The sequence below is a fragment of the Podarcis erhardii genome (genome assembly GCF_964252035.2).
Source record: "Podarcis erhardii genome assembly, chromosome: 6".
Taxonomy (NCBI): domain Eukaryota; kingdom Metazoa; phylum Chordata; class Lepidosauria; order Squamata; family Lacertidae; genus Podarcis; species Podarcis erhardii.
This window is the reverse complement of record NC_138510.1, coordinates 58,721,292-58,748,773: the sequence shown is the minus strand read 5'-3', so window position 1 is coordinate 58,748,773 and position 27,482 is coordinate 58,721,292. Positions and strand designations below refer to the sequence as shown.

General features: G+C 43.4%; 1 protein-coding gene across 3 annotated transcripts; it reads left to right on the top strand.

Annotated features, from left to right (window-relative positions):
• Window positions 1–480: 480 nt before the first annotated feature.
• Window positions 481–27,280, top strand: MROH7 (maestro heat like repeat family member 7). 3 transcript variants are annotated; one of them, XM_081866725.1, is made up of 25 exons: window positions 481–499; window positions 1,516–1,592; window positions 1,976–2,354; window positions 3,660–3,757; window positions 5,182–5,283; window positions 5,467–5,555; window positions 6,327–6,447; window positions 8,050–8,145; window positions 9,185–9,289; window positions 10,878–11,016; window positions 13,436–13,548; window positions 14,238–14,390; window positions 15,203–15,357; window positions 16,304–16,436; window positions 17,338–17,501; window positions 18,958–19,095; window positions 19,209–19,323; window positions 20,257–20,397; window positions 21,419–21,583; window positions 22,900–23,055; window positions 23,680–23,775; window positions 23,868–23,990; window positions 24,778–24,880; window positions 25,529–25,591; window positions 26,855–27,280. In XM_081866725.1, exons 3-25 carry the CDS (start codon window positions 2,213–2,215, stop codon window positions 27,097–27,099), a joined length of 2,955 nt encoding a protein of 984 aa, XP_081722851.1. In that variant the 5' UTR covers window positions 481–499; window positions 1,516–1,592; window positions 1,976–2,212; the 3' UTR covers window positions 27,100–27,280. The 3 variants fall into 3 exon arrangements, 2 of the variants coding, with proteins under 2 accessions (XP_081722851.1, XP_081722852.1); XR_014157704.1 differs by lacking the exon at window positions 23,680–23,775 and having other exon boundaries at window positions 24,771–24,880; window positions 26,855–26,931; XM_081866726.1 differs by lacking the exon at window positions 23,680–23,775.
• Window positions 27,281–27,482: the final 202 nt, after the last annotated feature.

Genomic DNA, 27,482 nt, shown 5'->3' with positions numbered 1-27,482 from the left:
TCTCTATGGTTGAGTCCATCAGTTCCTCGGTATCTGGTCTAATACCTTTATCCACAAATGTGTCAGCATCATTTAGGTACTCGGCGAAGTACATGACTAGGTCACCTTGGTAATTCTACTAATTTTCAGTCCCATTTTTCTGAGATACTAAATATAAATGTAACAAATCTGTTTGGCATGTTTAATTACGGATTATTTCTATGCAAATCCCAAGAAAGAGATAGAAGTAGGGATGATTCCCTACGCAAAACAATAGCATACTGCTAAGGGATACAAGACAGGGCCAAGGAAAGGCCAGTGCTCAAGACAGCGAGTATTATTCTACAACCATGGTCGGCCTTACCCATTGTGTTCAGGATCTTAGATACTGTTCAACTAGCGCTGTTGGCTTGAATGATGACACAAACATCTCCATTGTGACATTGACTAGTAAGACCTTTTTTCCATCCGAGGAAAAGGAATGTGAAACTAGCAAATGGCTGTGCGTGTTCACCAACAAGTAGGCAAGTGTGTGAGCTTTCTGTAGGGATCAGCTGAGCCTCTTATAAAAGAAGTATACTGCCCAGATCAAGAGAAGTAATAGTACCACTCTATTCTGCCTTGGTCAGATCCCACCTGGAGTCCTGTGTCCAGTTCTGGGCACCACAGTTCAAGAAGAATATTAACAAGCTAGATGGTCTGCAGAGAAGGGTGACCAGTATGATAGTGTCTGGAAACCAAGTCTTATGAGGAACAGTTGAGGGAATTGGATATGTTTAGCCTGGAGGAGAGGAGAACTGATATGATAGCCACCTTCAAATGTCTTAAGGGCTGTCACATGGAAGATGGAGCGAAATTGTTTTCTGCTGTTCCAGAGCATGGGACCTGAATTCAAGTGGATTCAAATGATTCTGATGAAGCATTTGGGAGAAATTTCCAATAGTAAGAGCTGTTCAGCAGTGGAACAGGCTCCCTTGGGAGGTGGTGGACTGTCCTTCCGTAGAGGTATTTCAAGAGAGGTTGGATGGTCATCTGTCAGAGATTCTTTAGCTGTGATTCCAACCACAAGGCATATTGGTTTTCACATTCCCAGTGCTGACTACTGCTTTCCAAACATTTCATATCAAAATCTGAATTGGTTGTCAACTTTACTTTTTACAAAGACACTAGACTGTCTTTTATACTTTCTTCTCATAAAGGGGCTAGAAGAGCTGCCTATGGAACCAAAATGTATAGCTCTGGGTTCTGCAAGGATCTTGGACTGCGTAGGCTTGAGCCATTTTCTATCTAAATTTCATGGTTAGAGCATAAAACAAGCATAAAATTTAAAAGGTGAAGGGTTTTTGACCACCAATGCTGTTTTCCTCCCCCCCCCAGCTAATATCTTGTGATCTCTAATTAATCAAGTTGTAATAACATCACCATCTCTATAAAAGCTGATAACTTCTGTATGTACACAGAACTCTCTGCCGATCAGCTCAGAAGAGAGTCTGGCTGTTGGGGTCCTCTCCAATACAGTTGCTTTGTTTTTAATAGGGTATTGGACAGACTTCAGCGCTAATCACAATGTGAATGCTTGATTCCACCACCACCCTATATGCCCTAGTTTACACGTAAGTCAAGCCATGGTTTGATGTGAATGCATGAGTGTGGAAGCTGCCAGATTGAGGCCACTTTGTTCATCCACAAGTCCTGCTGTGAGTAAGCCATGCTTTGGCTTAGCATGTTGCCTGAGTTTGGGCTCATGAGTTGTTTCCTACAGAAAAACCTTGAGCTACAAACTGGAGACAAACCTTATTTGTGGCATTTAGTTTGTCTGGAGCAAGAGAAACGATGAGCCCAGATTCAGGTGACACTAAACTAAAGCATGGCTTAAGCCATCTCACAGCAATGCAACAGCGGGAGGACCAAAGCCAGCTGAAAATCTGCAAGGCAAAATATTTGAAGTTCACCAGTGAGGCATCACTGATATTCTAAATTCCTGACTCTCATACAGGAACACTGCTCATGTTGTGAACATCGGTCTTCAAGACTGGAACGCCAAAGTCTGGAGAAGTCAAGCTATGGGTCAAGATTTTCAAAATGGATCTTACTATAGATCTTTGTGAATGAAGGAGGGAAGGACAGTACCATCAATCTTTTTCTAGCTGGTGAAGAATTAGTTGCTCTTCTGGTACTTAACAAACAAATAAACAAACAAACAAACAAACATAAACTCTCTGTGATCCCAAAGATGGAAAAAGAAATAAAAAAAACTGAGAATGAAGAGTCAGCTGAAGTCCAAACAATTCAACAGTGCCCCCTGACGACAAACAGAGAATTATCCAGGAATCCCCTACTCCTGGAAAACTGCCTGCCAGATACAATTTCTGAAGGTGAAGACAAATGACCTCTAGGGTTTGGAGAGTAAATATGTAGAGTGAAGAACTAAGTATAATATATAAGGCATAAATACTAAAACTCGAATCTTTTAGCTCATTCCCCAATGTGCATCTGACAATGCACAAGCTTGAACCTTAGTTGCCTAGGTTAATGCTTCTAAATGTTTATCTTTAGGGAACCATAACATCCAAAAGACCTTGGGAAGCCACTGCAAGTCAGTGGATGATACCCAACTAAGTGACACTCAGAGTAGACCCACTGGAATCAAGTCCGTGGAATCTACTCTGATGTTTACTCACATTGGCTATCACCCAGTTCTGTTTAGTTAATTTAAATAATTTCTTACCCACTTTTTATTGCCACCGGCAATTCCAAAGTGAGATAACAAGTTTTAAAATAATGTGGTAAAATAAAACACAGGTGCAACGATGCATCTGTTACTACTTTAAACCACCAGGCAGAACTTACACACTATTGAAACAGCAGGCTCCTCACTGATGCCCACCAGGCACTTGTGTGAAAAATTGTAATCAAGTACTGAGCTAGATGAATCAATAGCCAGATTCACTATAAGGTAACTTCCTAAGTACTTGACCAAACAGCTTTAAACCAGACAGGGCCTGTGTGAAGTGAAGAAATATTATCTGTCCTTTTCGACTCTGATTTTGCTGTTGTACCAAAATTAGACTGGCAATTTGATAGTTAGATTTTTACCAGTCTACTAAAGCAACTGCCGAAGAAGGGGCAGAGACTGGAGAAAGAACTGTGAGTGGGATATTTTTTATATATTAAGTGGAATGGAAATAATGTTGGTAAGTAGATGATAGATAGATACCAAAACCCCATAGCTCTTGCTATGGTTAGATGAAGACTGCAGTTGGAGGATTTCTACTTGCATAGAACCCTTCCTCAGCTGGAAGTCTTAATTTGCACCATGAAACTATGTTTTAACTTCCTGATAACCTACTATTGAGTTACAAAGAAAAAGTCTTAAATAAATGGCTCAAGATTAGAAGTGAACAAAAGAGCTGTGTTTGAAGGAAGGAGATTTTTGCACAAGTCTTAGTAAACCTCGGCTTATTATCACACACCCCAACAGCAGGGGTGGGAACCCTTTGGCCCTCAAGATGTTGCTGAACTGCAACTCCCAGCTCTAGCAAGCAAGGCCAGTGACCAAGGATGATGGCAGCAACATCTGGGAGGCCAAAGGTTATCCACCCCGTGTTAGAGTAACAGTACCAGGAGACATTTTTGTACCAACTGCAACCTCAGTTCCATTTACTTTTTATTTGTAACAGCTTCAGTAACCTCCAGCAATGCCTATGGAATGATGCTGTATGACGCAAAAGGAAAGGAAAAGGAAACACCGCTAGCCTCTGATGACCGTGATAAAATGGTAGGAACCTGTTCCTAATACTCTGCTAACTCTAACATTGCCCTTCCCTGCACTTTCCTCTCAACAGTAAATACACACCTGCAGTATTCTGCATATACCTGAACCTTAATATTAGATAGCTTCAGAACTTATTTCAGTGCAAGAGCTCAACTTTGGAAGGCATAAAGTTTTAGTAAATAGTAGATATTTTCAATTTGGGGTAAGGTGCTAATGGAGGAGATCAGACTATACCAGTATAATGAGGGTCCCTCTTCTCATGGGCCCATCCCAGTCACAGACTCACCTTCCATGTTAGCTCATAGATAATTTGCTGACTTCAAAGTCTTACAAAATAAAAATATTCCTCTTTTTTTTTTTACTATGGTGACATGAGCTCTTAGAACTTAGTCTTCCTTTTCCCATTCAGACGACCTGGCCCTTGTATAATCATAGGGATTACTTTCTTGCACATTGTTCAGGGAAGACTAAGGGAAAGTGAACTGATTGTGAGTGAAGGAAATAGAGGAAGCAGAGATGCTACTGATTTCCGATTATTATGTTCAAAGTCTTAGTAAACAGCTTTCCACGAAAAAGGTATTGCTCCCTTCCTGTATCCCAGTACAGTGGTATCTCTGGTTACGTACTTACGATAATTCGTTCTGGAGGTCCGTTCTTAACCTGAAACTGTTCTTAACCTGAAGCACCACTTTAGCTAATGGGGCCTCCCGCTGCTGCCGCACCGCCACCGCACGATTTCTGTTCTCACCCTGAAGCAAAGTTCTTAACCCGAGGTATTATTTCTGGGTTAGTGGAGTCTGTAACGTGAAGCGTATGTAACCCAAGGTCCCACTGTACTGGCTGGATGGGGACACGGGTGGCGCTGTGGTCTAAACCACTGAGCCTCTTGGGCTGCTGATTGGAAGGTTGGTGGTTTGAATCCCCATGAGGGAGGGAGCTCCTGTTGCTCAGTCCCAGCTCCTGCCAACCTAGCAGTTCAAAAGCATGCCAGTGCAAGTAGATAAATAGGTACCACTGCAGCGTGAAGGTAAACAGCATTTCCATGCACTCTGGCTTCTGTCATGGTGTTCCGTTGCACCAGAAGTGGTTTAGTCATGCTGACCACACGACCCGGAAAACTGTGGGCAAATGCCAGCTCTCTCAGCCTGAAAGCGAGATGAGCGCCGCAACTTCATAGTCACCTTTGACTGGACTTAACCGTCCAGGGGTCCTTTATCTTTACCTTTACCTTACTGGCTTGATGTTCAATGCGTGTTTTCTGTGTTAAAGCGGAGAATACCGGGCAATCAGCAGAATGTCTAATGCTATTCAGCATTCTATTGCCCTCCTTTCACATGTTATGATGCAACTGGCTCTGGAAACTGGTTCTGAACAAATACGGTCATATGTGAAAATGCTATTAAAATCTTCCACCCTTTTCTTGCTAGTCTCATATGCATTCACAGGAATTCGATTCAAAAATGAGTGGGAACGGTAATCAAAACTATCAGCATGGGAATCAGAAATTGCAGCTGGTGGAGCAAACAATGGTGAGTCAGATGCAATGCACATCCTTTATTTGTGTATTTAATAGCTTGTACAATTGGTGTAAGTGTTTGACCATTGCAGGGGGGGGGGGGAATCACACATTAGTGCAGCTGTAGCAGCAACTTTGGTGAACAGAGCAAACACGTGAAGAGTTTTTCCTCACAGAATTTGCTGTTCTTTCACAGGCACAGATTTTAGACCTGCCTCTGGACAGCATCGACTCACGCTCCACAGCTTTGCGCTGTCAGGGCATGCTTCTCATTCAGGACCTAAGGTATGTCAGATCTACAACCCAACATCCTCCCTGACCTAAATGTTGAAGTTACAGATAGGTAGCCGTGTTGGTCTGCCATGGTCAAAACAAAATAAAAAAATTCCTTCCAGTAGCACCTTAAAGACCAACTGAGTTAGTTCTAGGTATGAGCTTTCGTGTGCATGCACGAAAGAAGTGTATCTGAAGAAGTGTGCATGCACACGAAAGCTCATACCTAGAACTAACTAAATGTTGAAGCAAAGCTCAGAAGAAAAGTGCTAAGAATAGAGTTGAATAATGCCATCAGGAAGAGACTACCTCAGGCTGGGGTAACCCATCCAGATGGGTGGGGTATAAAGAATATTATTATTATTATTATTATTATTATTATTATTATTATCTGTATCTGTGGAATTATTTGAAACAAACTACACAGAAAAGCCAAACCTGTCTCAGCTCCGTTGATATGGAAGGGATTGTCTTGCTTTATTGCGCTACTGACGAATCACATGACCTACATTGGTGAGCATGGAGTCCTCTGATCTTGACCCTGGTAGTTCTGGATTCCAGTCAGAGCCATGGGCTCAAGGCAGGCATACTCACACCAGATTCTGGTCAGTGGCTACCCCTTTGTAGCCTGCCCATTCCAGTAGGCACTACACAGCTCAGACATGGTTTATTTTCTTTCCTCGGTACTCTGAACTTTTTCTGTGTTAAGCTCCATTTCCGTAAGGAAGAATCGTAACGTACATTGAATGTTCTGTTTCTTCTCCCCCAACCGCCATCCCTCAGCCAAGTGGAGCCTTCTCATTGGCCTAAAGAGAAGCTGCTCAGCACTTGCATTGCCAGCGTCTTTGCCTTGCCCTCGGTTGACACTTTACAAAGTCAGAGCAAAGAAGAAGTTGACGTACAGGTATTTTCTCACTTTGTTGCAGGTGGTGGGGGGGGAACTGTGTCCCTCCAGATGTCTCTTGCTGGGTTGTAGCTCCTATCATTCCTTGCCTTTGGCTATTCTAGCTGGGGCTGGTGAGATTTTGCATCCAGTCTGGGGGGACATAAGATTTCTCACAACCAATTTGCTGCTTATGGAGAGGGTACGGTATGTGCCCAAATAAGAACATCTTGTTGTTTGAATCTATACGGTTTAAAAAGAAAAGAGAAAGAACTGTACTGATTTGGGGAAGGGGGCGGCAAAAACATGACCCTATGTGGAACAAAGATACATCAGTCTGGTTAAAGGAACCTGTAATGGGATAAGGGGTTGCTTGTGCGTAAGCGCCACACCGTTCCAAGCTGAGTAGTTGGCTAAAACTTTCCCTGCCCGGACAGCCCTTACTTCGTGGCTGTCTTAATCGCTGGCAGAATCCGTCAGTGGGCGTTTCCTGAATTTCTTCCAACATAAAAGCTCCTTAACCGAGAGTCTCCGCCTAGCTTCCCTGCGCGACAGCTTTCTGTGCAGAGTGGGCGTCCCAATGGGAGGTCCTGAGCTCTCTCTGCTGCCCTCGCTGGAAGCGTCTCTGAGCCTTCCCTCCAACGCTTCCCCCTCCTCTACTTCCTCAGCGGAAGTTCTCCCCCTGCTGGTTCCCTCCCCAGCGTCTGGGAGCCTCGCCACTGCCCTGGGCTCCGATGGCAGTTCCCTGACAGAACCCAAATTTGATGTTGATGATAACAAGCCCTAAGTTCCCTTTTGAAGCCATTTTGTACCTCCTATATGTTCACGATGACCATGTGAGCTAGGTGAAGCTGGGTTGCTGACCGGCCCAGGGCAGGAAGTGAGCAAAAACAATGAGTTTTTGTTTATCAAGGTTCACAAAAAAGAAAAAAAAATTGCCTGCAGTTTGCTGAGAGTGTGAAAGAGGGTTTTTGCGTGTAGTTCAAGAAAGCTAATGCCATTATAAACATGTTAATCTTTAAGATATCACAAAACTTTTCTGTGGTACCTTACTTCATGCATTCCTTTTTTTAGGAAGAAGGGGACCCTATTTTGGGAACTGCACCAGGGCCCCCAACCATCTTAACCCATCCTTGGGCAAAAGTAGGGTGAAATGCACTGAGCATGTTGTTCACTGTTAGGCAACCCCTATGCATTGTAATAGGGCTTATGGGGGAGAGCTACACTCACTTTTGAATCACAGCTTTATTAGTTATGTCAGTTCATGGACACTGTTGGCATCCAGCTGTCTCGAGAGACAATGGAGTGCACCTCCAGAGGTGAAGTCAAACTGCTGGAGAAACACAGCTGTGGCCCCAGAGACTGGTAACTTGTATCTGCTGCCTCCCGTGTTGCTTTTGTAGTGGTCCAAAGGAAAGCAGAGCAATACGTTTGGCACCAGCTTGGCTGCAGGAGTTGCTGGAAACAGGCATACAAGGTGCCACCCAACCATCTTAGGGACTCTACTCCAGATTTGTGTAGAGTTTACTCTTTAGCCTTTTCCTCTCCCGAAGGTGTTGCTCAAGGCAGTGGGACCTGCAATGTTATAGTAATATATTATGCAACTTTTTTTTTCCTTCTCAGGCATTGTACAAGCAGACCTTAGAGGCTATAGAATCAATGCTGAAAAGCTTATTGGCAGAAAGACCAAACATAGATGAACTGGCCACACTCTTAGAAGTAAGCTCCTGTTATCTATTTGTGGCTCAAAGAATCACAAGTGATGAGAATATGCCCTATAGCTAAGTTCATGAAGTAGTATTTCTTTTCTTTTCTTTCTTGGTGTATATGGTTCTCCTCGTGCCAATACAATCCTCACAACAACCATGTGAGTCATTGTGGAATGAGAGATACTCACTGGCCCAAGATCACCCAATAAGGTTCATGACTGAGTAGAGATTTGAACCAGTTTGTGCCTGTTATAGTCAAACAGTGCAATTGCTACACCACGCTCTCTCAGACAGATCTTTGGCTGAAATGGCATTTGCTGCTCAGGGAGCAGTGCCTCATTCACCGAAATCTACTTGTGGGGTTTTTTGTTTTTCTTAGGGGGTGTTAAAATTAATTTTCAAAGGTGTCCACTCAGAATGGCTCCTTTCAGTTTGGTCAGGGAGAGTTACAACAACAGGAATAAGAGGCCAGACAGCAAGCTATAAGATTGTTGACAGTACTTAGCATGACATTATTCAGAACTTTAAAGACCGAAAGGAAAGCACCCAAAGTGGAATTTGGATTTCCTTGACATTGGGAAGTAACACAGGAAGTGCCCTTTCCCCATGTTCTTTAATCTTTGGAAACCAGGAAAAGTGTCAGGGTGGGAGGGGAAATGAGGGAGGAAGTAACCTAGCTTACTTCCTCTCTGTGAGGTTTTGACAGCTTTGAGAGAGCAACCTGAAGGGTCTATGCCTGAAGTTCCCCACCCAGGTTTTCCCAAACTTGGGTCTCCAGCTGTTTTGGACTACAGTTCCCATCATCCCTGACCACTAGTCTTGCTACCTATGGATGATGGGAGTTGTAGTCCAAAAACAGCTGGCGACACAAGTTTGGGAAACCCTAGCGTAGCCAATAGCGAGCTTAATGAAATGATGGCTGGACTTGGAATAAGGCAGCTTCCTGGGTTCCTTTCTGAAAGACAAAAGCATGACTTTGAAGAATTACAATAGTATGCACTTTCTCTTCTTATACAGTTGCTAACAGTTTGCTCCCACTACCCTTATAGCATTTGATGCCCTGGATGATATCAGGACAAGCACATGAGCGGGCAAGAGCAACGAACACCTATGTATCCCTGTTAAAATTTGCAGCCACCTGCCCCACGTTTCATGTGAGTTCTGCCCTCTGGCTTGAGGCGACTGGGCAATGGGTCTTGTGAGACCTGCAAATGTTTAAGACAGAAAATGGAGGTAGATAGATGTGAATGGCTCTGTAGTGTGAATATTGCATTCCTCTTGTGCTCTGAAGTGAGTGGATAGAGACTGTGAAAAGGTTAGAGGGGCCTAGGATGGGTTCAAGGGATGCACACACCAAACAAAAGAGCAACCCTATGTCTCTTCTCTTGACTGTGCTAGCAAGTTTAGGGACTGGTACTCACTGTAATCTGGTGCTTTATTTCTGCATCACTGTTCTTCTATTGAAAAAGGGGGTGGGGAATTAGTGACTAGAGTCTGGGATGGCCAGAAGCAAATGAACAAGACATTTTCTAATATCCAAATGGTCTATTAGAGACAAAACTGGCCTATTATAGCTTGAATCCCTTATATCCTGCAAAAACCATGCTACAGCCATGAGCCATAGCCTTTTCACAGTATGGCTGCTACAAACTGATAATGGGTATGAATCTAAACCCTGTGAAGGTGTTCTGCCCCACGCTCAATTAGGATCACTGTGGGAGAGCTAGCCAGCACCTCCGCCACATCCCCATTGCCCAGCCTTGCCACCCCTACGCAACATGGGAGGGCAAAAGTAAGACCATAGACAGCTGTACAACTTGGGACCAGTTGATCTAAAAGATCATCTCACTCTCTATATATAAAGGGAGAGAGCCTTCTGCACATGCCTTCTCATCAGGAAGCCCATTCCACATGATATAGGAATTGGGCCCTGAGTTTGGTGGCACCCAACCACTGGAACTCCCTTCCACTAGATATCACACAGGGACCTATGGAAGACCTTTCTTCTTTAACAAGCCTTTTAAGTGGAGGTCTGTACCCCAGTTCTATCTGAATCAGATTTGAAATTGTTTTAAAACTGCCTTTATCTATTGTTTTTCATTGTTTATGGTTGTTTATGGTTTTTACTGTGAAGCTGTTTGGATATAAAATGGAATCAGATAAATATAATTATTATTACACTTATATCCCACCTTTTCTGTAAGTTGGTGTACATAGTTTCTCTCCCCCCCCCCCCATTTTATCCTGTGAGGTAGGTTAGGCTCATAATCAAGATCAAGCTTTGTGGTCGAGTGGGGACTAGAACCCGGGTCTCCCAGTTCTTAGTCCAACACTCTAACCACAAAAACACATTGGCACTCTGCAGTGTCTGCAGCACAAAGCCTATTGTCTCTGTGGAGGCTTCCCTCATGACTCAGAACCCCCTGATCATGCAAGGCTTGTTCTCATTAAGAGTGCAGCAGACTTCCTGCTGCAGTTGTTTGCTCTCCTGTCTGTGGAGGGGTGGCAGAGCTGTCTGTTGGAGGCATGGTGGAGCCAGTAGAGGCAGCTAGCATGGCCCTGTCTTCCTCTCCTTGTGCGAGGAGAATAGCCTGAACAGGGTACAAGGCTCATCAGGAAAAGACAATATAATTCCAAACATCAGTTCATCCAAACAGGTGAACTTCTTTCATTCAGGAACCACAAAGATTCCTTCTCTTCCCCTCTGTGTCAAAAGACAGCACTCTCAATTTCTCCATTCAGGTGTCACCTGATGGATGTCCTAAGCTTGGGCATCTGATTGGTCAGCTGTGTCTGCGTCTCAATGACCCCCAAGAGGAAATTGGTGAACAGGCTATGGAAGGCATGTATTTCCTGTACTCCCTTATGCTGCGCCAAAAGGGTAAGATAGGAGCTGTGAAAACTCCAGTATCCAAACTATGCATCTATATAGTAGTAGTAGACTGTACTTTATTTGGCAGCCATTGACTTGTTGCCCTTGACACTCTCTTCTTATGGCCTATTTTATTATATCTGGGGAAGAAGAAGAAGAAGAAGAAGAAGAAGAAGAAGAAGAAGAAGAAGAAGAAGTTGTTAATTTTATTTATACCCCACCCTCCCCGGCCAGAGCCAGGCTCAGGGCAGCTAACACACAATAAAATCACAGTAAAAACATAATGGGGGGGCGGACCAATTTAAAATACAGGTTAAAATGCAATTTAAAATGCAGTCTCATTTTAACGTAGCCGATAAATCAAGACCATAAGGGGAGGGAAACGTAAAGGTCAGACTGAGTCCAAACCAAAGGCCAGGCGGAACAGCTCTGTCTTGCAGGCCCTGCGGAAAGATGTCAAGTCCCACAGGGCCCTAGTCTCTTGTGACAGAGCATTCCACCAAGTTGGGGCCAGTACTGAAAAGGCAGTATTGCATTATATCAGGAATCCCCGATTTTCTGTCTTCTTCTCTTTTGGCCCAAGGGCACATTTGGAAATATATATTTTTTTGTCAAGACTCCTTGAGTTGCCTGCAGTGAGAGAAGGTGTTTAATAAATTTAATAAAGAAGAAGAATCAACTGTTGTTGGCACCACATAATACCCATTTCACAGAAGAAAAAACAGGGATGCTTAGAAACTCCAGGCCTCCACATTACCAAAAGACAAAACACCTGCACACACATGCAGACAAATAACTGCAGGACTACTGTTATTATAAGGTGTTTATTTTCTAAGCACTGCACATATATCAAAAGACAAGATAGTCTCTGACCACAAGTTTGCAATCTAACAGACATGAAACGGGAGAAGGAACCTTCACTAGCCAATGAGTGGAGCCAGATTGGTCTTCCCATTGCCGCAATGTTTTTGTTGCGAGGCAGGAGGTGCAGTCTCTCTCTTAAAAAAAAATATATTAATAATTTAAACAAAACATATTATCTTAAAACATATCATCCTTGATTTCCCCCCCATTTCCCCCCCTTCCCCCCATAAAATGACCCACCCTCCCCTCCCCTCGACTTCCCTCAGCTCCAATCTCTGATTTCTCTACAAATGCTATTCTCTGCATGTTACAGAATTGTATAAATCCTCAATATATCTGACTGGTTATTGTCAATAAAAAGTTTGTGAGTGTTTATTCAAAACCTGCCAAGGAGTCCAATTCACTTTGTTGTTTCTTAGTCTCTCTGTGGTATCAGAAGCCAGTGTGTGCTTTCCTTCAGCTTTGCATCTGAATAATCGCACACCAACTTAAAGTTTTCAAAAAAAACTTTCTATTATTTCACGTGGAAAGAAGTATTCTGTAAAGATCTACAGCAGAGACTATTAATTTGATGCATTGCATCATTGTTAGGGGATTCCAAAAATCTGGAGAGACATGCCCATTTTGTTCAACAGCAAAGAGTGCTTTTATTTAGTTAGCTGTTCTGCAGACACTGGTCCGTTTGCCCTTGATGCTCCTTTTGTCTCTGCCACAGTGCGTTGGATTTTGTGCTGACAACCCCTGTAGTCCTCACTGTGCAGAAGCTGGAGAAGATCCTGCCTAATGTAGCTACAAAGTGGGACTTTGAGAGAGGTCCCTGGTGGAGAAGATATTCTTGATCTATAGCTCAGTGCCAAATCATGGGTGGTCACATCACAGTTGCAGCAGGATAACCGCTCTGCAGTTTCCAGAGCTAATTTGAGAATAAATGAGGATTTTGGAATGGGGCAGGGTGACCCAGGTTATTGTTATGCATCCCCACATCTCCAGGTTCCAGGGGCAATGCTATCCAGGCTTTGACTTCCTTTTGGAGAAGAGACGCTGAGAGATATATGCCATTTCTGTAATATTTGCTTTATTTGCAAACATTCAAGTGGAGCAATGGAGGAGGCAAACAGCTTCTTTTGTTCTAGTTACTTAACTGTGCTGTAGCTTGTACAATGAGCAGTATGCCTATCATCTAAATAAACAACCTTCACAACTTTAATTAGTTGGCATGCAATTGATTCTCACCTGCAAAATAGTGGCTTCCTGGGGGCAGATCGTGTCTTTCTGCCTTCCTTTCCTGTTCCAAAACACACTTCTGTTGTTGCTGTCATACACTGAACCCAAGACCCACCTTAGCTGTGGGTGAGTCCCAAAGTGTTTTTGGCCATTTTGTGCCATTTCCCTGCAATTTCCCTAACAAAAGATGTGACTGGAACAGTTTGGCCACTGGCCATTATGTGTCATTAGCCAGCCATTCTGGCTCCTTCTATCCCTTTTTTCTCCAGACATCCACACAGCAGCCTGAGAGCAAACTCTCCGCTTGGAGAAACTTTAAAGTCACTCTTTTTCTCGTTAGGCTTTGAAAACAAAAGTAACTCCCTGGAAGCAGAAGAGATCCAACTGTATGAAGAGATTCTGGGTTCCTATGACCCTACTACGTCTCATCAAAATATCACCCATATTATTCAGGTAATTGTTCAGTGCTGGATATGATGCAATGCAGAGGATATGCAAACTGCAGAGGCCATCGTAATTTAGTCCTGATAGGGTGTAAGGTAGGGGCGGAACCATAATTATTACTACATCTTTATAGTGAGTTTTGAGGCAAAGATTTCCACTTTCAGATCATAGGTCAGCAGTGCTGCAATTCTACATGCACTGCCTTGAGAGGGGAAAGACCAATTGAACTGTGTGGCACTTCTGAGCTTGCATGCATGGGATCTCCCCCATTTTCAGTTTTCTGATTTAAACTTGTGGAAGAGCTGTAAGATCAGTGGGAGAGCACATGCATTGGGTAAGAAAGGTCTCAGGTTCAGTCCATGGGATTTCCAGGCCAGGCTGTGAACATCCTTTGCCTGGAACCCAGGAGACTTAGTCAGTGAAGACAGTACTGAGCTAGAAGAACTCTGTAAGATGAAAAGCTGAGAACATCAGGTTTCGAATCTGTACACCTTTACTTGGGAGCAAATTCCAGAGTAGCTGGTTGAATTTAACTTCCAAGTGAAGTGGCAGAGGAACGGGCTCCTCCACAGAGCCTTAAATTCTTTCCTGCAAAGGTCTCTTAGAACAAGGAAGCCATGCCAGTTGAGCTTGCCTTGCTGTTGTCCTCTCAGCTGCTTCCCCTACCACAAAGTGCTGCTCTGTGTCTCCTCTCTTAGGAATTTCTGCCGTACCTCACAGCCCTACAGATCACAGAGCTTTTGTTGACCGCTATAGACTGTCTAAAGGAAGCCAATAGGAGCACCACTGCGGCATCACGTGACATCACATCTGTAATCCTGCAGCGATACATGCACAGGTTACATGAGCAGGTAGGAGATGTTTGGAGCCTGCAGAGACCCCAGCAGTGACAGAGGCGGCTTCTGGAGAGCCACCATTTCCATTTTATACCCTGAGATAAACCATAAAACCCATTTACAGTTTATCTGTGGTGAAGGACCATTAATGGTCTTGGCAAGGCTCTGTCAGTGCTCACAGGATGTTTTCCTGCGTCATTGCCTAATTATTGATCAGCTGACGCGTGCTCCCTGTACCATAGAATTGCAGACTGGGAAGGGACCCCAAGGGTCATCAAGTCCAACACCCCGCAATGCAGGAATCTCAGCTGAAGCATCCATGACAGATGGCCATCCAACTTCGGGAGAACCCAAATGACCAGAGCAGGGGATCGTTGCGCCTTCTCACCTCCAGGACCAGCCTCAGATGTTTTGCTGACTGAGCAAATAGTCTCCCCAGCCTAAGTCCAGTCACATTATTTTGGCACTTAAGACGGAAAATCCCACAGGCACTTCTCCCCCTCCCTAGCAGTGAAAGTACAACAATAATAAATATCTTAAATATCTTAAATACCCTAAATAATCAATATCTTAATGATTTGTTGCTTGGCCATGAAAACAGGGGGTCGCATCCATACCACACATTTAAAGCACGTGGCTTCCCTCAAATATTCCTGGGAACTGCAGTTTACCCCGACAAAGCTACAGTTCCCAGGATGCTTTGGGTGACATACTTTAAATATATGTTTGCTTTCCGCTCTTTGAGGGCTGTGGTGTGGTCCCTGCCCCAGTGCTGCTTCCCTCTAGCAGGGCATTTACGTAACTTTAGCATGCTTGTTTCTTTCAAGGTGCCGGAAATTGTGGATAAGATCTACCAGCAGCTTGGTTCCATTTACCAGTACCAGGACAGGCAAATAATGATGGTGGTCCTGGTGCAGCTGGCTCATACCTACATGGCAGAAGTATGCAATGCCCTTCTCCAGTGCCCTTTACCAATTGACAGGTACATAGTTCAATTATGCTTAGCCCTGCTGGATCAGCCTTCAATCCCTGGACACCTTGGGGTGGGGGGTAGGGAACATGGGAACACGGGTTCCCATTCTCTCCCACCTGCAATCAGGCCTCAGTGCTCCAGGAAATACAAATCAGAAAATACCTAAAGCCAGCAGGGAAGATTCTTATGAGTGCCACCTTTTCCCGCAAGGAGAGAGTGGGAACCGGAATGGCCTCCCGTGGTCATCCTTCACAACCAGTTCCCATACGGAAAAAGCAAACAGCTCATGGATTTAGGAGGGTTGGAGCAGAAGCCTGGTCTGTAGGAGGGCTCTGGATTGAGGTGAAATAGAACAAGGGAATTCTAATGCTAAAGAGAGAGGCATGGCTGTTATTTGAGGGCAGAGGGGGAAGTAAAGCAACAGAGATGCATTCACACGTCTCAGGGGTCACATCTAGTTTGGCCCCCAAGTCTGCAGAACACCTCCTCCTCTCCATTTTACAAAGTGCAGATTGGGACTTTCTCCTCGCATGCCATATCTCTGTGAATGTTTCCCTTTGAGGACCAATCAATAATTTCTATTGGTCCGAATAACTGTACTGCACCTCAGTTACTTAAGCATAACGTATCATTCCTGGTGGACTGGTTTCCATGGTATACTTTTGATCCCACCACTGCAGCCATTGTTGCTCTTTGTGGACCCTTCGAAGTCTTCATTTATGCCAGGGATGGGGGAGCTGTGGTCCTCCAGATGTTGCTGGACTGCAGCTCCCAGCATCCCTGTCCCTTGGCTACGCTGGATGGGGGCAGATGGGAGCTGAAGTCCCATCAACATCTGGAGGACTACAGCTTCCCCATCTCTGATTTATGCACTCAGAACAGTTGGGGGGGGCAACTGACATGGTTGTGGGTATACAACCAGAAATGTTTCTGTTTCCCTCCCCTGAACTTGCAGGTATGCTTCTGAGATGTGGCATGTGTTGACCAAAACATGTTCGAATGATGACCTAACTCTCCTTGTGAATGTACTGCTGAAAAAGCTGCAGCTGAGCCCAAAGGTCACGGGAAACTATATCACACCTCTGGCTGTAAGGAATTGTTCCAACTTGTCTGGATGGTTTTTGCAAATGAGCTCCCTAGAGAGAAGGAAGGAGGGGCATAGCTCAGTGGTAGATCATCCGCCTTGCCTGCAAAAGGTTCCAAGTTCAATCCACAGCATCTTCAGGTTGGGTTGGGAGAGAACCCTGCCTGAAGGCCTGGAGAGCTGCTGCCAGTTAGTGTATGCTATACTGAGCTAGATGGACCGATGGTCCACTCAGCAGAAGGCAGCTTCTTCTGTTCCTAAAGCAAGTTCCATTACTTCTTCCAAAACTCCTTTGGCACAGGACCTGCTTTGGATGTGACAAAATCCCTTGTAGGAAGTAGCATGCAGCCTATACATGTCGCATCACATAATGATTGCATGCCCAGGTATTTTCTAGCATGTAGATTCACTGCTGCTTCCTAGCAAATGTAAACTCATGTAACTGTTGGCCATGTGACCTGCTAGCAATCATTAAACAAATGTGCCGTGCAGTGTCCAACAGGGAGCAGTCTCCATGCATGGAGATTGTAAAGGAACTGAGTGATGTTACTGCAAAAGTGTTGAATCCAGTGACTGCTACTTGTGAATAAATAGGCTTAGGGTTGCGTTTCTTTCAGGCAGTGCCCATTCTTGCCAAAATCACATCCTTGTTAACTAGGCTTTCAAATCAACTGCAGTTATTATACCTAATAATATATACCTAATTATACAGAGGTTGCATAGACTGTTGACCTGACTCCAGAAGAGGTGTTTACATTTAAAATTAGTCCAGGAAGGATAAGTGGTTCAGGAGTAACAACCCCCAGAAACATAAATGAGCTCTGCAGAGAAAATATCTTACCACAGTCTCTCTCTCCCTCTCCCTCTCCCTCTCCCTCTCCCTTCTCCCTCTCCCTCTCCCTCAGGCTGCCAGCGCTTTCTCGAAGCTATTATCTATGCCCAAAAGTTCGGAAGTGGCCCTCTACATCTACCCCCGGCTGCTGATGGCGCTGCTTGTTCAGGTGCACTATAGCATCAGGCACAGCGTAATAAAGAAATCAGATTCTCAGGAGGAATTTGAGCCTGTGGGGTAAATATGAGAGAAATTGTTATGGTAGGGGCCAAACACACTCCTGAGAACATGTGAACGTGCTCCTTTGTAACGGCATGCTTCCATACGCTATGTTCTCTTGAGTAAATCTCACCCACACAGAGCAGATCGTCAGTGGGCGTAATCTAGCCCTGGCATAGGCATCCTCAGGCAGCTGCAAGAACCCATCCCCACAAAAGGGGCCCACCACTTTTGCCTTGCCCTGAGTCCCAGCCCTTCCCTTTGAAAAAAGCAGGTGGTTTGGGAGGCCGCCATTTCAATTTCTGGCAATGCCCTTAATGGGGCACTGGTGGGTGGTCACAGCATCACACACATCAGAGGAGCCAGCATTCTCCAATGATTGTGATGGTAAAAGTGGCAGTTCCCAAAGATGGCTCTTTTGCAGGAAGTGGGCAGAGGAAAGGTTGCCAGGCAAGCAGAGATGCTGAAGAGAGGGTAATGGGCTGGTTTAAAAGGCCTGCAGGCCACCAAGTCTCCTGGTTTAGATGTGGAGGGAGTGGTGTCTTTTCAAAATGTATGTCCTGCAGAAGCAGTTCAGGAGTACGACTAGGCAGCCATTCCTGGATAGGGACAACCTGACCACTGTAGTCCATGCATTTGTAACCTCAAGGCTTGATTACTGCAGTGTATGCTATATACGGGGCTGCTCCTGAGTCTGATTCAGAAGCTTCAGCTAGTGCTGAGCAACAGTGTTTAAATTGTATACCGTCATACCTTGGTTCTCGAACGGAATCAGTTCCGGAAGTCTGTTTGACTTCTGAAAACATTTGAAAACCAAGGCGCAGCTTCTGATTGATTGCAGGAGCTTCCTGCACTCAGGCGGAAGCCACAGAAGCCGCGTTGGACATTTGGCTTCCAAAAAACGTTCACAAACCGGAACACTCACTTCCAGGTTTGTGGCGTTCGGGAGCCAAAACGTTCAAGTCACAAGGCGTTCGAGAACGAAGGTACAACTGTATAGAATTTCTCCAAAGTGCTCTAGTGCTTTCATTGATAACCCTACACTGACCCTGTAAAGCAGACTACCGTATTTTTCGCTCTATAAGACACACCAGACCACAAGACGCACCTAGTTTTTGGAGGGGGAAAACAAGAAAAAAAATATTCTGAATCCAAGAAGCCAGAACAGCAAGAGGGATCGCTGCGCAGCGAAAGCAGCGATCCCTCTTGCTGTTCTGGCTTCTAGGATAGCTGCGCAGCCTGCATTCGCTCCATAAGACGCACACACGTTTCCCCTTACTTTTTAGGAGGGGAAAAAGTGAGTCTTATAGAGCAAAAAATACGGTAATATTATCCCCATATTGCAGATGGAGGGTTGAGTCTAGCCTTACCTAAGGCCACCTAGTGATTGGGTTTGTGGCAGAGGTAACATTTGAACTGGGGCCTGTGCTACACCTGCTTCTTGATGTGTCTCATATTTTATTTTTAAATTCAGCTATATTGTAGCAGCACTGAAGACTCTTCTCCTAGCTGTGAGGTGCTATTGTGAGTTTACTCTTATTGAGAAGGAGCGGGGCTGGGAGCTCCTCACCAGCTGTGAAGATCACCATCGGGGAGTAGGCCTTATTGCAAGGTGCGCAGTGGTAAACATTTGGTTAGAGCACCCCAAACATTTACAAAAATTCCCAAGTGTAGAGTTAACCACTGGCCATAACGGTGTACATCTGCATTGTCTTTCCTAACCAGAATCATGCTTCAGACCTCCAATTATGACCTTTTGAGGATCTTGTACCTCCTAGTTCCCTTCCTGGAGCGAGGTGATGAAGAGCACCAGATCACAGGATTGGCTTTCTTCAGCGAAGTAAGGAAGATGCAACTTCTGCACTGTGGAACCATAGAGGCCTTTCTGGGAATGCAGAGTGGCTTGTTGGCCTTGATTCCAAGGATGGTTGTACAAACATAGTGATAATGCCCACCTGTGACTCTGTGGTTATGTTCTCAGATAGTTGTTACTGGTGGTGTAAGTGGAGTTGGATCAAACAGAATATATTTGTAGCAGTGCATCTGAAGAGCCGCTTCATCCTGTTGCATTTTGTGTAGGATGCTGGCAGAATAAATTTGATAAATAATATTTGGTCTATTAAAACAACACAGTTTTACTTATTCAAAGCAGAAAGCTGATACCAAGAACAAACTTAGTTGGTCTCTAAGGTGCTACTGGACAATTAAAATATATATATATATATATATATTTCTACTGCATCAGACCAACATGGCTACCTACCTGAAAGCAGAAGCTGTTCAACTGTGGCAAAATAAGTAACAACAGAACTAGTAATATTTGAGAAAGTGCATGATCTCTAATGCTAGGTTGGTCCTTATTTTCCCTACACATTTGGCATCAGGTCATGTCACATATGACATCAGATGTGCGGCAAGTAGGCATGGCTCAGGGGAAATGGCCTCATGGGACAAACTGGGACGTGTGCTGGCCAAATTTGGTCTACATACTGGAGATTCCCTACCCCTGCTGTGGTTGATTGCAGCACAAAGAATAAACAATATACGGTAAATCCCCGGAAGGCAGAAGAATGGATGAGTGCAACTACTGCAGGCCATTTCTGCTTAACATGGACGAAGAAACAGATTGTGCATCCATTGGAAGGGCCACTGTGTACTTTGAAATTTTGGGGAGGATTGATAACCAAGTGCCAGAAACAAGTTTTTTTATGGCATCTGAAGCAGGCAGTTGCTTGTGAACCAAATTCTCATGGACCTCTTCTTTGTCTTTTAGCTTCTTTGTATGTCAGAGGCCAGAAGACTTCCCAAACAATATTCTTTGTATCGTCTGAAGCGAGGACTGGCGAATGAAAACCCAGTCATCCGGGCATTGTGTATCAAAGGACTGGTTAACATTGCATACTGGATAGGAAAGGTAAACAACAGGGCCCATCATATGATTTCACTGGATTTAGTTGATAAATTCAGAAATATCTGTTGAGGATTTAATTGCATTCAGCTCAATTTGCACAAAATTTGTGGAGCAGTCAGACATGAACTATTTACTGTACTGCTCATTCATTCTGATTTGTTTGTGGGGAGGTTCTATGTTGTTGTGTCAATCAATCATTAGCCCATACTTTCCAGCGTGTTTTCCGATAATTTTCCTTATTACAAAAAGTCTGATTTTGGGTGAAGTGTGTTTGTTGTGCAAGAGCACAAAATCAACTTTAATTGAGCAACCTGAATTTTCCAGTATGTTGAATTGAATCTCATCCAAAAAAATAGCAGTAATCTCCAAAGCCTATGAGTTATGGCCACAAATTCTCCAGTATGTGGCATAAGCAAATTGTGCCCTAAACATCTGTAGGCACATGGACTGCTCTTCAGCATTTTGCATGCTTAGCATGAAGATTTTTTAACGTGTTCTCGGTTGAATGCACTTATAAAATTTTCCCAGAATTGGAAATATTGATACACCAGTGTGGCTTACTTCTGAGCAGGCATGTATAAGATTTTATTTTTAATAGACTTTATCACTTGGAGAAGGTGAGTGTCGTACATTTTATTACAAAGAAATCTTAATTCTCCATTGCTTTTTCACTTTCTTTGCCTTAGAATTATGTTTCTTGTCCACTGCTTCATGTTTAAACATAACATCCAGATAGCTTGTTATCCATAGGTCTGGTACAATGAAACTTCAGTTTTCGAACGTAATCCATTCCAGAAGACCATTCAACTTCCAAAACATTCGAAAACTGAAAGCAGAAGCCTCAATTCAATAGGGAAACTCAAAACGGAATCTGCGTCGGACATTCGGGTTCCGAAAAACGTTAAAAAACCAGAGCATTTACTTCCGTGTTTTTGGCATTCGGGAGCCAAAACGTTCAAAAACGGAGCCGTTCGAGAACCAAGGTTTGACTGTTTATTAACTTAAATTATGCCTTTCTGTGCAGGAGGAAGTAAAGATTGTATTGCCTGTCATGACAAAAGGTCTTTCTGGGATGGATGGGCAGCTGTTTGTAGAGGCAGTTGCTGAAATTGAGAAGATTCTTAATGGCCCAGAAGAAGCAGACTGTATTTGCGATATCAGCCTTTCTCTTCAGGAACTATTCAGTGATGTAAGAAAGCAGTGTCACACTAGCTGGGTTTTGTTACAAGCCAAGAGGCAGGCCTACCCTCTCACAGAAGTGGTTTTCTCTTGAGGTCACGTTGACAATGAGAACCAATATGGTGCAGTGCCTGGAGTGTAGGACTTAAAGACTCTCAGGTTCAGATCCCTAGTCTGGCAGTGTCATTAAAGAAACTCAGTGTCCTTGTGGCTGTCACTCTTTTTCTTGGCCTAACCAACCTCACAAGGTTGCTGTAAGAATAAAATAGCAGGGGAGAATCATAGGTGTGACACTGAGCTTAGGGGAGCAAAATAAAGATTTGACAGCTGATAACCCTGCCCAGAGACAGATGCTGCATAGCTTCAGTAAGGTAAAAAAATGGAGATAACCCAATAGCTGTTAAAGTCTGAGGCAGAAAATCCTCATGCGGTGCCAAAAATATAGTAATAAGGTAGACAACTTGTCATCCTTTAACAATACCCCAAAATCAGAATCCCCCTATGGGGGGCAAAATGCAGCAGCTACTATTCACTCGTATGAACCGTTCCATATAGCCCTATACAGCTTGGGACAAGGATATCTGAAAAATAATCTCATCCCTTACATACCAAACCAATCACTGCACTCAGCAGGAGAGGACATACTGCAGATTCCATCTTATCAGAAGGCTCATTCCACATGAAGGGGAACCTGGCTTTTAGTGTGCTGGTATCTAACCTTTTGAACTCCCATTACATTTCAGACAGGTGGAATCTTTATGGCCTTTTCAGCATCTGTTGGAGACTTTCCACTTTCAACAAGCCTTCTAAGTGGAGATTTTTTATCCCAGTAGTATTACATTACATACATATGCAGTATATGTGATTGTTTTTAACTGTTTTTAATATATAATGCTTTTGGGTTACTTTTATGTGATTGTTTTAGATACCTTTGTTGTTGTTGCTGGCATCCGTCTGTCTCGAGAGACAATGGAGTGCACCTCCAGGGGTGAAGTCAAACCGCTGCATTAGCAGCACCAAAGTGATCTCCCCGGGATGCAAGGCTGGGCAGGGTGTATGGAGGTTCTGGGAGGCCCAGACGACAAAGACCCCACCTCTCAGCCTCACTGATGTGGTCCAAAGGAAACCAGAGCAATACGTTTGGCACTAGCCCGGCATATGTTTTTATCGTATTGTGAAATCGCTTTGAGGTGCTTCATGAAATGAAATGAAATTATCATTTTAAAAAATAATGGAGAAATGGGATTACAAATTTTTAATCAGGCTCAGTTTGCATGTCACTCTCTACTGAAACAATCTCACTGCCTTCTTTTGTTTCTGAGACAGGAAAGAGCAAGTGTCCGTGCTTCCGCCATATGTCTTTTTGGGAAAATGGTGAAATGGGCTAAGAAAAATAACAAGCATGCAATGAGGCATCAGGTACTAGAAAACTTGGTTCCATTACTTCTGCATCTCGAAGAGGAGGACCCTGACATCCACAAGGCAAGCTTCTGCCAACATTTCTTTATTTTCAGGAGAACCATCATGCTTCTCACCAACCAGATAATTTAAAAAGTTCTCTCTTCTAGCCTTTTCTGCCTCCCATCTGAGTGCTTGTCTTGCCAAAGGCAAGGTGGTTCTTTTAAAATGAGATTCAGAAGCAATTCAAACTACACAAGTGAGTGAGAAGATTAAAGATTTTATTCTAAAACAGCAAGCAACATATACATACCAAGCAAGCACTTCAGCCTGCCACCTGGAAGCCCTCAAGAAGCAGCGAAGCGACTCCCCCAGGTAGCCTCAGTTTGCACGGCTCTGCAGCCAATCAGTCTGTGCATGAGCTTCAAAGAAACTCTACCTGAACTGTCCAATTTTATAGATAGCCCCCCTCCCAATGCCTCACTTTCTCAAAAGAATGTCCAGCATGGAAGAGGGTACCCATCATTATCCTTCACAACAGATGAGGCAGCTGTGGGGGGCGGGCTTCACCTCTCCCAATGTTCTCAGGACATCTAAGACTGTTCTCACACCATCAAAAAATTTAACAAGAGCAAGAGAGGGGGGAGAAACAGAGGCAGGAAGGGCTCTGTGTCAGATCACTAACTCCTCAATACATTTTGTCTTCAGGGTGCATTTCCCATACAGTGTTTTCATGCTTCCTTGAGTGTAAATATACTAAACCTCAACATTCACATTTTCTGTCCCTTGATGAGCAAATACCAGAAGGTGTGTCCCTTCTAAAGAATATTCAGTAGTTGGCCGTTTTGTTTTCTGAGTGGTGTAAAAAAACGATATATCATCTCCATATCTTGCAGGAATGTAGTTATGCCTTAAATGAATCCTTTCAGTTCCTGGGATGGAAACTACCAAAGCAGGTTATCAGCAGGAAAGCTTGGCCTGAGCATGAAGAAGTTCTGGATGAAACCTGCCAGTACCTTGTATGTTGTCTACAAGTTCTGACTACTGCTTTACATTAAACAGCATCCGTTCTCCAGGATATCAGTCTTCCCCAGCCCTGTCTTGAGATGCCAGGGGTTGTCCCCAGGGTGTTTTGCATGGAAGATATGTGCTCTACCACCGAATATAAACCCTTCCCAGTGCTTCACTAAAAGTTCTTTGCTGGTACAAAGGAGTCTAGAGACAAGGACAGCAAGAGAGGCAGAATACAAGCCTGATTGTGGCAAGCGTAACGACCTTGAAGGAATTTAAAAAAAAAAAAACCAATAGCCACAATTTTTTGCGTTTATTTGTTTTTTATAAATGTCTAGATTAGATTAAGGGCAAAGTGGGGTGATAATCTTTTTGCAAGATTATGAGCTGAGGGACATCCCTAATTGTGACATTTTGGAATTCTGGGGTGGAATTCGACACTGCCATTTAGCTCACATAATGGCTTTCAATCCAAATGTTGCTTCTGTGTAAGAGGTGATTTTCAAAGATGCTCTCCTCCTCTTCTGTTAGTCCAGCCAGTTGCAGGAACAAAAGCCATGCTGTGAGTTGAGCAGCAGCACTGAGATCCCTCCTCCTGCTCATCGCTATGAAAGACTATGCACAGCTTTCTTCATTTGATTCTTCACAGCAAGCTGATATTTGTCCATTTAAAAATCAGATATGATGATGACGATAATGGTTGCATGTTTATTTATGTAGCTCTTTCCTAACTCTCACACCAGCTCTTTATTTTTATTTTTAATGAAGCCAATTATGCATTTCTTGAGTTTCCAGGTGCAGAAGCAAGAGGCAAATCTCCAGAGATTCTTGTACCAGAACCTTTACTACACTCAGAGTGAACTTCTTCCGATAAAAAGGGCTTCCATCGTGTTCCTTGGTAAATGAAAAACACAAGTTCAACTGTTTGCATTAGCTCTTGCCAGGACCTTTTGATCTTTGTTTTACTGTGGAGAGGATTCATTAAAATCATGCAAACTCCCTAAAACAAGTTTAGGGAATTTATTTAAACCCAAGGGCCAAATTCACTTATAAGCAGCTTTCTAGTAGTGGGTGTGCCCAGAACCAAGGGGGCATGGAACAACGGATAGGCCTCTTAACTTTTGTACAGTAGGCTACATTCCTGCAACATCAAACCCAGAGATTTCAATACAAACACACACACACTTTTATCCAGACAAGCAAGAGGCATTGTCACAGTTCAAACGCACAGCCTCATTCAGCTCAGGAGCAAAGTTTGCCACTGCTATGCTGAAAGGATGCCGATAAAGCTGCTTTGTGGACATCTGTTTGGATGAAAGCTTCTACTCAGCAAATGCTAGCTTCAGAACGCACACCCAGTCCTCCCTTCCCCTGATAACCAGTACAGAGTTACATCCTTGTCCTTGAGCATATAACAATTTTAAACCCACTTTAAAGACATTTCATTGAAACAAAGGGCTTGTTTTCAAGTAGAATTAGTTACACGTGTTGCTACCAGGCATTGACCCAAGTAAATGACAACTAAATCCTTGTTTGTTGCCTTTAGGTTTTCTAGTACAACATATGGACAGCAAGGCAGGAACTACAGACTTGGAAATGATCATTCATGGTAGGTTAAATAGAGAAATTGTAAGATTATTGCTGTCATGTCTTTAGGTACTAAATGAAGAGAGTGAACACAAAGGAGAGACAATTAGATGTAGACACTGTTACACATGTATATAGTGTATATTTCCCCCTTTCTTCCTTCATTTTTATTAAAATGCCAGAATCGTGAAAGATAATATAGACACAAAAAAGACAGAATATAAGCAAAGTTCAAAGACTTATTGGTTGATAATTTATGAATTAACTCACATCAATTATTCTTGCTATTAAAATACTGAAAGCACCTTAAAACGTTATGAGGTCACCCTGAGGCAGCAATGTATTTTTTATTTAATATTCAACAAGTGGTGCTTAAAGGAGAGCACATCCTTTCATATGGGATACATAAAATCACACTATATAATCAGAAAAATCAACTTTGCTTTTTTCTCCCAGTTGCATTCAGAATTGCACAAACTGCTAGATACTTAGGGAGGGGAAGAAATCAAAGTGTGTTTAGGGTAATATATAAACACCTTTAAGTATTTTTCAAATCTCTATTAGACATAAGAAAGTTTACCGTCTTGTTTTTTGTAGAGTATCAGATTTAGAAAAAGAGGCTGTAAAAGGGTGATTCTACGATATGGTTTTACATAATGATTATATGGACACAATTATGCTGCAATTCAGGAAATTAAATCTGCCAAAAACTCTGCAGTATTATGGGACTGTCATATTTTCCTTCCTAAAATGTAAGCTTTGGTCCCCACAGTTGCAGAGAAATAACGGCTAATGTTTTGGTAGCTAATAGTTGTAGGTTTCCCTTCAGGACTTGTGCCTTTTCTCTCTACATCCAATCTCTCTATTACATTGGTCCCTAATAATAACCTCCATAATAATAATGTGCAACTCAGGACTCAGGCATATTACTAAAGAAACAGTGATTTGAATGCGCTACAAACACACAACACCAGATGGTGCCAGAGAGCAGGAAATTTTAAAATGTGATTTTCCATAGAGGGTTTTTTTTTCTTTTGTTATAACGATCTAATTTCTGACTTACTTATAGCAGGGGGTTTTCTCTGTTTCGATCCACCCTAAAATGAAAGACATGAATAAGCAAATTCACTAAATAAGTCCAAGTCATAAAATTTGTGGAGTTATTTTTAAAGATATCCACAACAACCACAATGGACATTAAATAGCTGAAGGTTTAATGTGAAAGGTTTAGCATTTATTTGGATCAGAGTCCCCTTATGTGTTAATGTGTCCCTTTCATTTTCAGCTCTTGAAGGTTTGATGCACGACCCAGATGCTTCTGTGTGCATAGCTGCAGCACATGCCCATGAGCGCGTTTCTTCTGTTCTCTCCAGTCAGAAGGAGAGGCTTGAAAGCAACTGCAAGACGGAGGCCGGCGACACTGCTGCTGAAAATGCTCTAAGGAGTTCCAGAGCCCTGAATAGTATCCGACACACCCCTTCCAGACTTCTTGCTGTTATAAACCTGTGGAGATCGGCCAATGGAAATTAATAGTGGACTGGAAGAGGAGAAAGGATCTTGGTGTATAGCTCTTCCTAACAGCAGCAACAACAAAAAGGCTGTGAATATCACTCTTCCTATACTGAACCTCAGCAAGAACATTATAAAGGACCATAAAAGGAATTGATTTACCAGCTACCTGGATAATAAAGAACATCAATTCCCTACAGAATCCAGCCTCCTGGATTTTTGCTTGCTATAGTTACATCATAACAGGCTTTTCTATGAAGATCAAGGCATGCATGCCCTAGTCACTTATTAGTTTGTATACAGCACTCCTGCAAGCCCCTTTTAAATACCAATGTTGTTGTTTAGTCGTCTTAGGTAAAGGGACCCCTGACCAATAGGTCCAGTCGTGGCCGACTCTGGGGTTG